This window comes from Strix aluco, chromosome 1 (assembly GCF_031877795.1).
Source record: "Strix aluco isolate bStrAlu1 chromosome 1, bStrAlu1.hap1, whole genome shotgun sequence".
Lineage (NCBI taxonomy): Eukaryota > Metazoa > Chordata > Aves > Strigiformes > Strigidae > Strix > Strix aluco.
The window spans coordinates 128,928,215-128,942,929 of NC_133931.1; the positions used below are offsets into that span (position 1 = coordinate 128,928,215).

At 36.7% G+C, this 14,715-nt stretch overlaps 1 protein-coding gene across 6 annotated transcripts in view; it reads left to right on the top strand.

The window, feature by feature from the left end:
• CDK14 (cyclin dependent kinase 14) overlaps positions 1-14,715 on the top strand; it is a 321,627-nt gene that overhangs the window by 247,865 nt on the left and 59,047 nt on the right. For all 6 annotated transcript variants that reach the window (XM_074835205.1, XM_074835223.1, XM_074835248.1 and 3 more), the window contains 2 exons: positions 3,603-3,742; positions 7,909-8,055. In XM_074835205.1, the coding sequence (XP_074691306.1) occupies positions 3,603-3,742; positions 7,909-8,024 (256 nt within the window). In that variant the 3' untranslated portion in view covers positions 8,025-8,055. The remainder of the gene's footprint in view (positions 1-3,602; positions 3,743-7,908; positions 8,056-14,715) is intronic.

The following is a 14,715-nucleotide window of genomic DNA, read 5'->3' on the forward strand; positions in this document are numbered from 1 at the left end:
ATGCCAAATTCCTATATGGCCCAACTGCTGTGAGACAAAACATGCTATTATGTTTTAGACACAAAGCCATATTGTATGAAATTCCATCCTGTCACATACTGAAGGAGGTGTATTTAAAAATCAAATATTTTTTTTTTCTTTAGTTCTCTTTGTTAACTTTTCTGTATTAGATATTTAACTGCTGAACCCCATGAGAAAATTCAGCCTTTGTTCCTATTGAGGAATCATGTTTCAAAGTTACATCAGAAAAATTGTTAATGTTTTAAGGAGGATATTTTAAAGAGACTATTGGCAAAAAAAAAAAAAAGAGGAAAGAAACAAAACCAAATGTTCCAAGAGCAGACCACTGAGGTTATGCGCTAAATGGGTTTCTCCAAACAATTCTGATATAGTAGATGTAATTTAAATACATGATCATACAGTGTATTTTCATAAGTAAAAGAATAGCTTGTCTTTAAACAAAGCAGCAAAATTAGTCATGCATTCCACTAAGGCATCAGTTTTAAGACTGACAACCTTAGGAGCCCACATACATATGCCTTTTGCAGCGTCCACTGATTTCCAGAAGTGACCTTCGCAGAAGACATGGGTTTTGGAGAAGAATTTTTTCATTGCTCTGCAAAGGTCTGTAAACAAAGCTAGAATTTTGATGTGGAAATTTAAAGATACAGCTGGGCCTAGCTAAAAGTGATGACTTGATCCATGAGTTACTTGGATGATCTTCTTCGTCCTGTATTACACAGGAGGTGAGACTCGATTGTTGTGGTCCCTTCTGAGTTTAAAATCTATAAATGCTTGGGAACATACTAGTAATAATGTAGCAACACCACCCACCCTCCTCCTCAGCACTACTCAGAGTGTTATCAGGGCAGGTAAATGTAAAAATTATAGCAGATTGAACTATTTTTGCAGACTGTGCAATGAATTTAGTCTTTTTTCTATTTATTAATTATAAAGCAGATTCTAATTTTGACTGATTTATTAACAATTACGTCATTAGTTGTTGTGATTATGTTCCAGCCCTAGATATTTTTGTTGGGTTTATATTGTATTAATGTATAATCTGCTGATTGATACTTGATACTTATCTTCGGCTTCTTGATTGATCTCAGTAAACAGGTATCTTTTTTGTTTCTAAATGGAGAAGGTGACTTTGGCTTCCTAAACTGTTCCTACTCAAAATATTTTTAATTTATATTAGTTAATCTGATTTTCTTGCTAAAAAAAATTCTTAGCACTATGCCAGGTACTTTGGTGACTTTTAATACAGTCAAAATGTCAGCACTACTCTGTTCAAGAGTACCAAGGAACTAGGGTGTCATCATCCATAATTTTACCTCCAATTCTGAATTCGCTAATGTTTGAATGTTCTTTTCTTTTGCTTTGCCTTACTTAAACAGCATCTTCACTATACCTATAGATCAGCTAAGGAATGGTACAATTCTTATATTGGAGGGTAATATTTCACTACTTACTTAAGTGACCTCATTTTTCTGGCTTAACAGTGGCTTTCATTCAAGACAGAGAAAGTTTACTATGGCTCCTAAAAAGGATGCAGTTACCTCTGTGGGGAAAAAATATATTGGTGAAATGATTTGCCAGGACCTGATTGATTGCCAGCGAATAATTGGTGCAGGTGGGATTAGGACACAAGACAGGCCTCACAGACTCAATATAATCACTGGTCCATGAAAATTTCGGATGTGTAGAAGAATTAATACCAATTCTCCCTGAATATTTTCTTTTCTTTGTTAGGAATGGTGTTTTCTTCTGGTATTTTGCTGTGCTCTGTAATGAATTTTCCTGTAATTTTCACAAAGGTTTAATGAAACAGTTTCTACAATCTGGTAGTTTAAGGAGTCAGGAATTAATCTCATTTATAGGCAATGACTGTTTCATTCAAGATGCCTTTATTTTGTCATGAACTGAAAATGAAAACAAAAAATGATGGCCATCAGAAACACTGTAGTTCATCATCTATTTACACTGGAATAGCAATTCCAAATCCTAATCCTGGGTTTTCTGTGAGATTATGGCTGATGAGAAAAAATGTCCTAAAGCAATCAGCACTTCTGGGCAATTCATCCCTGGGTAATTTCTGTACAGATATCCTGACAGATCCTGAAGAGATCAGATAGGCATAGTATTCAAAAACTCCTATCTAGTGTACAGTTGCTAAAAAATAAAAAGACAGCCAGTGGCATATTTTTTGAATCATTACAAATATCAGCATATTATACATATGCCAGCACATCATTTTGTAGAGATGCTTTTGACTTTTAAATTATTTTTTTTTCACACTGAGTGTAGTATGGACATGGACAGAAAGTTGTGTCTATGACATTTGTGACTTAAAATTCTCGCTGTAATAATGATTTTTTTTTTCATTTATTGTTTTCAGTGTTGTCTGTTCTTTGTCACCTGTGCATACACTGATCTGTATAAATTATGCCATGTCAGACTAATAAAAGAGTAACTCCGTTTAATCTATCTTCCTTTCCAGAAAGTCAGCTTGAGCTGAACAAAAATTAACATTTGCATGAAACATGCTGTAGGATTATTGATTTTAGAGGATAACACCATCTTTTTCAAACACTGCAGTATTTTGAACTGCTTGGTATTTTGGACTATCTGTTTTGGGAAACCTGTGCATTGAAAAATAGGAGACATTTTTTACGCTTTGGCATTTTTGCCTGATGAGATCTTTACTGAGCAAAGGCATGGTTGAATTTACAATGTTAAATACTAATAATAGCAACACAATGTCGACAAGATTCAGCACCTCTTTTCCAACTGCATGTTATCATAATTTTGGTGGCTTTGGAAGTTTAGGAGGCAGCTGTAGGTTACTAGACCCAAGCCACATCTTGCATTTTACTCTCTCCTCTCCAAATCTATTATTTTTAGTTTATATTTTCTTACAATATTCCCAAGCATATAGCTCCCAGTAAAACAATGTTTTCTCAGACTTCCCAAGGTAGCTTAGAAAAGATAATTCACTTACAATTGAATGTTTGCATTGCATTAACACCTAATGAAGAGTCAACCCCCTGCAGTGTGAATATATGAAAAAGTAAGAAGTCAGTACTTCCCGAAAGACGCATCTTTATGAAACATGATGCGTATGTTGCGTGTTAAGTGTCATTGGATTTTAAAATTTGATACTTCACAAAGTTGTTTGAATACAGCTGTTATTTTAAGCTTAGATTGCATGGGTTTAGATGGTAATAACCATTTATTTCCAGTGCTGTAAATTTTCAGTCTGTGAGTACGCTCAGTAAAATGTAAATGGCAGAATCAAAACAGTTTCTTTCAAGATGCTGTTGCTCATGATCCTTTAGCATACTAGGCAGGGCATATGTGATATGGTATAATATATGCTCTATCTTTGTAAAATTTGTATGAATTTTGAGCTGTCAATCCAGAAGTAATTCATTGACTCCTTAACCTGAGGAATATCTTTCCTGGTAGTGCTCCCAAACAGACTTTGTCTTTATCCTGGCTCCCAGGACTTGGTGTTTCAACCGTGCTGACTGCAGATAGAATTGGTAAACAGAATAATGAGATTGTTTTTCAGGAAAACCTTCTTGTTTGTGTTTCAGGCTGAGCTATGTGAATCATGCAGAAGATCTAGCCTCCAAACTACTCCAGTGTTTCCCAAAGAACAGACTGTCAGCACAAGCAGCCCTGAGCCATGAGTATTTCAGTGATCTGCCCCCACGGCTATGGGAGTTAACTGATAGTGAGTATAACCACCTCCAGATCGATTAAAAAGAAAGATGTTAGTTCATACAGATGCATGTGTGTATGCTAACCTTCACATGCAGACAGCTTCATGGACATACAGAGCCACACACAAAATATGTGAGTGCAACTGTGTAGCTTGAAATTACATAGTTAGCTTGACACAGGACAAAATGGATTTTTTTTTTTTTCTTTTTTGCTATCTCTGCTCTGCAGTCTGCAGCCAGCTATCTTTGTATTTGATTGTGTGAGCAGCCAAGAGAATTATCTGAATTGTCATAAAGCAAAATGAAAAATACAATTTACATATTTAGTGCTTTTCACTTTATAACATACAGTACTTCTTAACTAGCTGCAGCACACAGGATAAAAATCCAGCCGTCTGTGATTCACAGAATCTCTATCTGTTTCAACAGTAACCTTTAAGGAAGGACTTGGCATTTGAAAGTCTGAGAAATACGAAGTAGACAGTCAGTTAATTTGCTGAATTAGACTGTGTAAAAAGAGGATGGCAGATGATTTTATTAACTAAGAATGCTTTCAGTATTTACATACATCTTTCTATTTCTTTTATTAAACAAAATGCATTCCAGTTGACTTGGCAAAAATGTTCCTATCATCATGTATGCTGTCAATGATCTCTTTAATAATTGTAAATCATTTATATCATACGTGTCCATATCTTTTCCTGGTGTTGAAAGCAGACTACTATTTATTCTGGGGGAAAAATATTATCAAGCATGATATTTTTAATTCAGAGAATGTTCTGTTATTAAAAATAGGTTTCTCAGGGGAGTAACAATCAGCATTTTGCTTTAACTCAGTGTGGGGAAGAGAAGCATGCTTGCATTAGAACAGTATATGTTTTCTGCTTTCAAACATACATCCATTAGCAAAAGATCTAACTGCAGTACACTGAAGCAAAAAGTTCAGAGATGTAACAATGACACATGTGCGTGTAACTATGGCTGATTTAAAAGTTTGCTGGTAAAAACTGACCTCCCTTTCTGAATATTAATCCACCATAGATTCTGTTTACATCAGTATCAGTATGAAAACTTTTGTCTTCCAAAAGTTTATCTTTTCCATCCTCAACAGCTCTGTAGTAGTCACATTTTGAGCTGGTTCTGTGGCCTGGTTGTCCAAGTACCCTACTCACAACTCTGCTCTGAAGAGCTCTCTCCCATTTGTAGAATATGAACATTAAAATCAAACTAGCACCATAAATTTTTGTCCATCACAAGCTCTGTCACAGGCTGTGTCCTTGCTCTGCAAAAAGATTCCCAGTTTCCTCCTGTGCAATGCTAACCCACCACTTGGTTTGCTGACTGCAGTACTTTGTAAGCTGAAAATTCAAAGGATGCAGTGTAAATTAAGGCTGCTGTTGAAAGTCTGCCTTTGCTGAAACTGATGCAAAGAGATTCATTTCTTCAGGACTAATGAAACATCAAGAATGCCAGTTCATTTATCCTTTTTCCACTAAATGGAAAACAAAAATCATTCTGCAGTGGTGACATCTCAATCCTTCTGACTGTGTGATTTAGTCTAGCCAGGATTTTGAATTCTGAATTCTGCAGTAGTACTTTTCTGTTAATATGGACTTATTACCCACTTGCCACTTAGTTTATCAGTCAGTGGTTAAATCCAGTTCTATCAGTGAAGTAAATGCCTACACATTATCACTCTGCAGCAGGCTGCCAACAGAGACAGTCTTGTCCTAGTCATTAACAAGCACAATGTATGCAGAACACCAGAGGGGAATTAAAACCACAAAAAATACCTCAGGGTGGTATTTTTAATATGAGAATTTAATTTGTAATTTCACAGATTAAGAATTTTGGCTGCATTAATCCTTTTATCAGCTCACAGCAGGTTATTTGCAGAAGCATAACCATAAGGCGATATTCATTGGCAGAAACACGTCTTTGCATAACGTTAAACATCAGGAGCAGTGAAACCTTTTGAAGGGGGGAGAATAAAGATGAAAAATCATTATATTTTAAAGCAAGGTTCTTCTAAATGCCTCCAGTAAAATTTTGAGTTACAGAAGGACTATTTCTGTGTCTAGTAGATAATCATTATGAAGCATAAATCCAGATGCAAGAAAGGACAATCCCAGTATCAAATACTACAATCATTTCTATTTAGTATGACTTGGATATACTTGTAAACATATTTACAAAACAAAGAAGTCATATACTTTGGAGAGCTGGGAAAATGTTTATTTACTGTGTAGTGAAATTACCAGTTTTTATGATTCTAGTTCTCTGGGTTAATATTTTATGTTAGGAAGCACTTGCTATTGATAGTTAATTAAATGTAGGTGTAAACACATTGAGTCTTTTATGCACAACAGAAGTGTGTGTACACACAAAATCTACTGCTTCCTGATCAGGACACCACTGCAATTTTGAAAATCTCTGACGGGGTTAGTATTCATCGTATTTTATCCAATTTGGTTCTAGTGCTGAATTGCAAATTTGGAGATTTAGCACTAAAAACCAAAGAAAGACTCACAAGTGAGGAGAAAGAAAAAAAGCTGGGGGGGGGGGGGGAGGGCAGGGGGGGGATCAGTCAAACAATTTTCCATCAGACAGTATTGTTCCTTTGGAATCACAGTATTTCACAAAAGTATGGTGACTCTGCCTACATTGAAAAAGTAAAAAAAAAAAAAAAAAAGTGTTTCACTTTATCTTCTCATTTTGACTTTAGTACTATGTATTTATATTCTATGTAATATTTTACAGGAAAAAAATTTAATCTTGTGTTCTATTTTAAAAATGTGTGCAAAATGATTTTATGTGAGAAGCAAAATTTTGATTTTTTTATTTGGTTTGGTTTCAAATCAAGGCATCATTTCAATTGGGTTGGAAGTTCAATTTCCAGATAAGCTCTGTCTAACATCTAGCTACTTTTAAAGATAGTACATTAAAAAGGTAAGAGTTGTGCAGTTCTGCAAAAAACGTCTTGTCTGGGAATACACTACAATTTATGATGTAACATAGCCTTCATTCATCTCAGACATGAGCAGTAATCTATAGATTAACCCCTTACCCCTTTTATTTTCTATTATTCTATTAACCCTTTTATTTTCTATTTATTATTGTCTTTTCTATTGAAAAAAAATCAGTCCTCCCCCTTTTCTACTTTCATATTTGGGAGCTCATATTGATTTATTTGCACAGAATACATGCCATTCATAATGTATGTTACCAAGGATAATGCAAGTTGATATGTCAAAAATACAGTGGGAAGATCTTGTGCCTAAAACAATAGCCAGGTCTTTTAAAGACATAAAGGTGAAAGAGTAGATCCAAAAACTTGCAGCCACACTGGCTGTTAGAGCAAAACCAAAGAAAAATGTTACGGCCCCGATCAGTTCTTTAAGCAGTCTATTAACATTCGCTCATGCAATCAGGCAGTGGCAGTTCTCAGAGGGTATTTTTATACAGACATTTGTTCTCAGAAGGTATTAGAAGTCATTGATTTTTCCACACCAGTTTGAGGCATCCTAAGTAAAAATGAGTTTTCGTATCATCAATGTGTGAGTCCTTAACCATTTGTAGTTTGATTCCTGTGATTAATATCATCATGTCTACTAATAATTAGTTGCCTGGTATTACATGGTTTTTCTATCTCATGCAGAAGGGGGTTGCTTTAGGTAAAAGCTTTTTGAGTTGTTGGGATATTTTTAACAAGCCTTGTTGTCTTTACCAGCTAATAAAATGAAGTCAAATAAAATAGCTCAGTTCTACTGGCATCAGGATTCTGAAGATGTAATATGTGATGTCAAATTATTGAAAAACCTTGCTGTATTTTTTCACATTCTTATTTATTTCTAAATGGTCTCAGAGCGGAAATTTTTAAATGGAAAATGTTAATTGTATAGCAGTGTACAGGACAAGTAAACACACAAAACCTGGAAGCAGGTTTTTTTAGAAGATGCATGCGGCTAATGTTTGCATCATACGGCTTCCATCATAATGCATGCAGCTTCTTTCCATTCAGAATTTTTACAGTGCTTACTTGCATAAATAGGTGGTATAAGTAAAAGCTTATATTTACTCAGTGTTGTGTTTGCCATATATATTAAATAATTATTTTTAAATTATTACTTTTGCGGGGAAAAAAAAGAAGTTTCTGAACTGACATTCTTTTTTGCAGTGTCTTCTATTTTTACTGTACCGAATGTAAGATTACAGCCAGAGACTGGAGAAAGCATGAGAGTCTTTGGAAAAAACAATAGTTATGGCAAAGGTGTATCAAACAGCAAACATTGAAGAATACCTATGTTCACAACTGATAATGCAGGTAAGACATGTTTATTGGAATGTATATCTTTGAAAGTACTCTTTACTTCAGTTCTCTTTAGAGAAACAAAGTATAAAATTAAATTGCACATTTCTTAAATTACTCATGTTCAGGCAGATAATCTGTTTTTGCAGTGTAAATTCTGTGTTGTGGACAGGATCATTGTCACTGACACGTTGAAAATATTGCAGAAGTTGGTGCCAGCAGATTTTAAACACTAGGTTGCCTTTAATTTGGACTGATATTGTTTTCCCCTGGTAAAATACAGAGAGATAAAATACCTCTTTCCAGTTCTGTTGTTAAACTTTGGGGCAAGGACAAGAAATTATTCATTTAGTAGGCTTGGTAGCCTTGATAGCAGAAGGTTGTTCTTGATGGAGACAGAGGTGCTGTCATGTTAGTGAATTTGATCAATATCACTGGATCTACTAGAACTGGTTTTGTTCTTGGATGGCTTTCATTCAGTACCCCATCTTTTTAATCATAGTTATTCAGCAGTGAAATAGTATGTAATATGACTAAAGGTAATTTAAGAGTAGAACAGAACCTGGGAAGGGCAGGTGAGTAGAGAGGCTACTTACCAAATTACAGTAAGGGAATGGTGGTTGTTATATCATGGCATTAACTCTCTTCTGCCCATATGCATCACCCTAGTGTTTGTTCAGTGGGATTTACCACTTGACAGACTCTTCCAGATTAGCAGTATTCCCTTATATAGCTGCTTCGCTTATTATATTTCTCTAAATAGTTTCATACCACAGTGTTTCGCAAAATACCCAAAGTGCAGATTCATTTCATTCAAAAACCCAGGCCTCCCTTTTTTTTTTTTTTTTTTTAAAGTCACGGTTGCTATTGTATGTTGAGTCCATTATAACAGCTTGTTACGGAAGTTCTAGGAGCTGAGATAAATGCTCATGCTGCTCATGTACCTATTTGAAGGTATAGTCTCATATAAATGTAGATTATATTCTCATGGAATCTATCTTTAAGTCTTCTTGTTACAATATCAGTTATAACTTTATCTAATGAACTATATTCAGTTTTACTGTTGTATGTTTATGTGCAATTTATTTTTTAACCCTGTAGTGTTATGGAGGCTGTTTGCCTGACAGACAGCAACTACTGAAAAACTGAAATGAATAGATTTTGTTCTTGACAGCCTGCCCCAATTTTTGCACAAGCTCTTCGCCAGCAAACCATTTAAGATTTTCTAATGTCAGAAATGAGGCTGCCTCAGAGCAGTCTGTTTACATCTTTATTGACAAGCTAATCCCTACTTTTTCCTGGGGCTGTGTCCCTGCAGACATCTCTTCAGCCTTGTCTGTTCTAACGTGACATATCATCCATCTAAAGTAAATTTAGAATGTGCCCATCTGTGCTAAAGACCTTTTGTGTGGAAGCTTACATACAGAATCTCATTTCTCATGTACAGAATCTTCTTTCTGTTGTTTCCAAACAAATGTAATTTTTCATTTATACAATATGCAATAGAAAGTTTGTATTTGCAAACAAGCATGTAAAATAGCACAAAAGAGAACCATTTATCATTCTTACTGGGTATCTATTCAAGCAGATACAGATGACGTTTTTAAAGTAAGCAGAAAGAGTGAGCCATGTGCACCTTTGACTGTACTGTTATGGCTGCTCAACCAGAGCTTTAATACAGAATAGCACCTTTCATTGTGTTAGATCTGGAGCCACTTAACAACTGTCGTGACATTATTGATTACAGTTTTCCACTGTGGCTTGGGACTTTGCTGTGTTAGGTGCTTACAGTGCAATAACATATTAGTTCCTGGTTGTAGTATTTGACTTGTGATATAAGATGGGGAGCAGGGGATAACACTGGAAGAGTATTAGTATCAAATAGAAGTCCTCTTACTGGTACAATGTAGAGAGTTGGGAACTAATGAGATGAAATAGCAGGGGAGGCAGGAGAAATGTGGACATGGAAACTGAACCTGGGTGAGGAATTGTTAGGATGGGTGGAAACCTTTAAAGGGATGAGACCACCAAGCAAGAGGAAATAAGAGTCAGTGTGGAGAGTGAAAGTAGTTGGGAAAAAAGACTGCAGTTTTGATAATGTGAAAAGGAGGTCTGGTGAAGGCTTAATCTGGGTAGCAGGTGCCTGTGATTTTAAGCAGTAGAGCGGTGACTGGCAAGTAGGATGTTCAATCAGTAAAATGGATGAGTTAAGAGCTGAGTCAGTTATTCTAGCAGAAGACTAGAGTTGCAGTAAGCAGGATAGTAGCATTAAGGAAGGGGTATTTATTATGAGATACTCAGTTAAAGTCTCCATTCACAAGGCTCAGTGAAGCAAAAAGATGCATGAAAAGCAAAAAGAAAGATGACAGTAGCTCTCTAGGGTCACTAAGTTAACAGGTAAGCAAGACAAGCAGAGTTAGAGGGATGGTGGCAAACAGTACAAGCTGTTAAAATGTCAATGAGCATGATCAGATAACATCACAGCTAGTGGGGATAAAGGAAAATTTAAAGGTGCCAATATTGCTAGGTAATAGATCAGATTATGAAAAAAACAGGGGCAAAAAATACTTATAACATGTCTTCTGGACAAGGCAGGTACATATGTGTTTTACCCATCTTCTTGAATTGACTTTATGCATATATAGAGATGGTACGGAAGTTAGGAAGGGCTGGAATTTTGAAATATTCCAGTATCCATCAAGAAGCTCTGAAAAAGAAGAATTTGTGTATCATTGCTCTCTAAATCCTCTGATGTGTATGGAGGTGAATGGTTCCTTTTTTTATATATTTTAATATGTTGTAAAGGAACTTATTATAACACACGCACAAAAAACCCAAACAAGGAACCATCTTCAACCACCTCCAGAACCTCAATGGTGTTGAAGGAAATTCTAGTCTTATGTCTTGTGTCTGGTCCTTCCTTCCAAGTGTTCCTAATTTCCTTTTTTCAGGGTAGAATAGGAAATAAAATTGAGAGCACCAACAGAGAAGCTGTGTCAAATCTTGCTGTGATAAATTAAGAAATTATCACCTCCTGCTGTTCTCTCCACATGCTTGCCAGATGTTACTGCCCTAATAGTGCACCCACTGAATTAAATCCACCTTTCTTTAAGGTTTGAAAAGCAAAGAGACAGGACTTCGCTCAGGAGTGGCTGAGACATGGGCAAAACATCATCATCTGCCAACTTTGGAAGCAGCAATTTCTGGCAGATTGGTGAAGGAGTGGAGCTAAAGTCACTAACTTTGTAAATGGCTCCATCATTGTTTGTTAGAGCTCCAATGCTGCCCTCAGAAATAGCTGCAAGGAGCAGCTGAAGAAATTGGTGCAGCTCTGAGAATTTCTACTATCTTTAAAATTTTGTGGTGCTTCAGCTGTCTGTCTGGAAGCTGCTTACAAATCCAAAAAACTCCTTGAAATATCAGTAACCTAGGACAGTTTCTGAAAACCTAGATAATCCCTGTCAGGCTCCGACTACTAATAGGGTCTTAGTGGACTACACTGTGTCATTGTCTTGGGCTCCAAGAGAGAGACAACACATTATTTCAGTGCCCATGGGGAAAGAGCTGACATTTGGGTAGCAAGGTCAATATTGAGACTGCTCCCTACTGGAGAAAATGAGCAAATATGTGGTAATGAGCTCTATTTCACACAGAAGAATCTGTTCAGCGGTGAATTAGACAGGGCCTTTGAGGGAGAAAGAAAAGAAATCTTTTGGCCATATCCAGGCATCTTTAAAGCTTTGTGATAAAGAAAAACATTTTTATTTTGTGCCTGATGCTTTTCACTGATATTTTTTTCCCCATGGGCAGGAGGCATCTCTCTGGAAGCATTTCCCATCTCTACATATATTATTGAGAAATATTGTATACTGTATTCATCCATCTCTACAGATACTGTTTTACTGAGACAAGAATGGACCATAAGAAACTCTAGAGATGCATTTTCCTTTGGCCAGTGGAATACATGGCTAGAGCTTGTTCCTCTCTGGAGAAGGATGAGTCAAATTGTAATTGAAAAGACAAGGCATTACCTGATACCAGATAGCACACGATGTTTTCTCGTGGTGATTTATAATCCTCGGTTCCCATTGGTGGACCAGAGACACGAGATGTGTTTCTGGCCTATTGTCTGCTTCCTGGAGCCAGCAGGGACAGCTTCATTCAGGATGGTAACACCATATGCTTTTAAAGTATTTAACCTGTATTACCATAATGAGATCCCCTGGCTTTCTAAATCTCTTTGACAATTCACTGGAGCAAAACAAAAAGTGGTCTTTATTTGTATTGCTTTACCACACGCACATGGATCCAAGCAATCCTGAATTTCAATCACAGATTGCTGAATTCTTTCTTCTGTGTCCATTTAAGCCAGCAACTGACACCGGCCCAGCCAATCGACGGGATGATGGCGTCATTCGGGTCAGCTCAGCTGTGTAAAACAGAATAAAGCAGAAGACATGACAGTTACCACTATAATGGCAAAAAGTGCTAGTTACTAATTTGGTTGCGTCTGGCCAGGGATGTTCAGCAGCACAGAATTGTTATGTAAAATGACCTTTTTCTGTTTGCTAGCTAGAGAGGTGACTGTTACTGCATTTTCATCCAAATAGTTTCATTTTTGTTTGTCATCTTCTGTTTGACATTTACAAATTGTGTAACAGTGCCTCTTCAGCACTGCTGTGTGGGAACATAATTTTTGCCTGCTTTGCCCTAGTCGAGCCGCAGGGAAGCTATAGTCCAGCAGTGTATGTGTCCAGCAGTCAGTATTGAAAAGCCATTCTCATTCACTACTCCCCTGCATTTACACTGTCCTGGGTATCCCAGTGTTGCTGAGTCACCATGGAGCAGCATGTACTGCACTTCTAAGTCTTCATCTCTCCAGCTTCAGGGGATAAAACTGTGGTAATTATAGTGGAGAAAAGTCTGCATAAAAGAGAAATTCTGGACTGAGTAACTGTATGTCAGCCAGCTTTTGTCATTGTTGATTTAATCAAAAGCTGAAAGTAGCCAGTAGTGCTTTATAGGTGTGAGATCTTGAAATTCAGTGTAAACCCAGCTTGGGAGAGAAAAGCAGAGCTATAAAAGCACAGCAGTTAACAGTTTCATTTTTTAAATGCACTTCTTTTTTTTAATAGATGGCTTCAAATAGATGTGTACAAACAGTCATTGTGCTGCTGCAGTTGAAAAGATGGAGGCCTAAGCACTGAAGATGGGAGCTTTAAATTTCTCTTGCATCTTTTAGTGCCAGACAATGTCTATACATGAATGTTGAGGGTCAGTTTAATTATTTAACTAATACTGGATTTGCATAAATTGGCTTTCGTGAAAAGGCTAATAAGATGCAGTTGTGGTGGGCAGCTGAAAGCAATTTGGGTTTGAGTCCAGTAATGACAGCACTAAACAGAGTTGAAATTGTAACATCAATTTTGTAAAATGTTAAATTAGTATTAAGCTGTGAAAGATAACTGCAGGATCCAAGATATTTTTTGGCTCTCTAGTACTTTTAGTGCCATTATTTTCGTATGTTAACAACATAATGGTTTCATGAGACTGTTCCAGCTGTGCTTTACTTAATATCAAAGAATAAGATCACCACACTGATAGAATATGCCCTATATTTAACACACAAGGGAAAAACTCCAGGCATTGGACTCCATTCTCCTCTTGATAGCTAAGAATTTATTATCTTATTCGTATTAGTCTAAAATGAGTTATAGACTAAATTTTGCCCTCTATTAAGCCATAAGGAAAATCTTTTTGTATTCAGTAGACTATGTGCAGAGGGTGAAATGGACTGAGCAAATAGTTGGCCAGTGCAAGGCTGTTTTCATATAAACCGCCTGTCTCACTTAAGTGGCACATAGGGACTGAGGATGGAGCAACTGTCCATACAGAAGTCCATCAGGTCCCCCAGTATGCTATGGTAAAGGGAACCCACCATGTGATCAAGGAGTTCATGGGACTTAAAAATATGTTTAATAGCGTTCCTGTGTCAGTACTGTAATATCTCACCTTGTCTGTTGTCATGTGAAATACCCCGTCACTTAACTGCACTCAGTGTAAGTAGTGGAATACACAATCTCATGGCTTTCATGATAAAAATCCTCATTCAGAGTGGGTAACCTAATGCATAGAGGTATGGAAAGCGAACCAGTGAAAGTCATCTTGCAGTCTCGCTAAGCTGAACACTGATGCTGAAAGTCTGTCTGATCCGTAGACTGAAAGACCAGGAAAACATCTGTGCCTGGAAATAAGTAAGCATGAACAGGATTTCCAAAATCATGGGCAAGATTCTGGGAGGAGAATCCTCCTCTCTGGGAGGAGAGATAGTTTCTTTAGGAATGAAGGAAGAAGGAGGAAAGAAAGGAAGCAGGACAGCGAGGGGAGGACTTCACATTTATTATTACCTACTGTACTTAGTAGGACAAGTATTTCAAACCTCCATGGCTAGAACATATTGATGTCTTCTTTGCAATTATATACTTCATGTTATTCTATGTGGAATTAGCAGTTACATACTTATTGGCATGATTTTTTTTTAAGTTGTAATGTTGGCCAAATCAGCGGCAGCGCTGGCAGAAGAAAAAGGAAGCATTGCTACCATCATGAATAACTTTTGTAAAGGGACAATATCATATTTTCTTATGCCATTGCATAGTCTGGAGCCTATTTTCA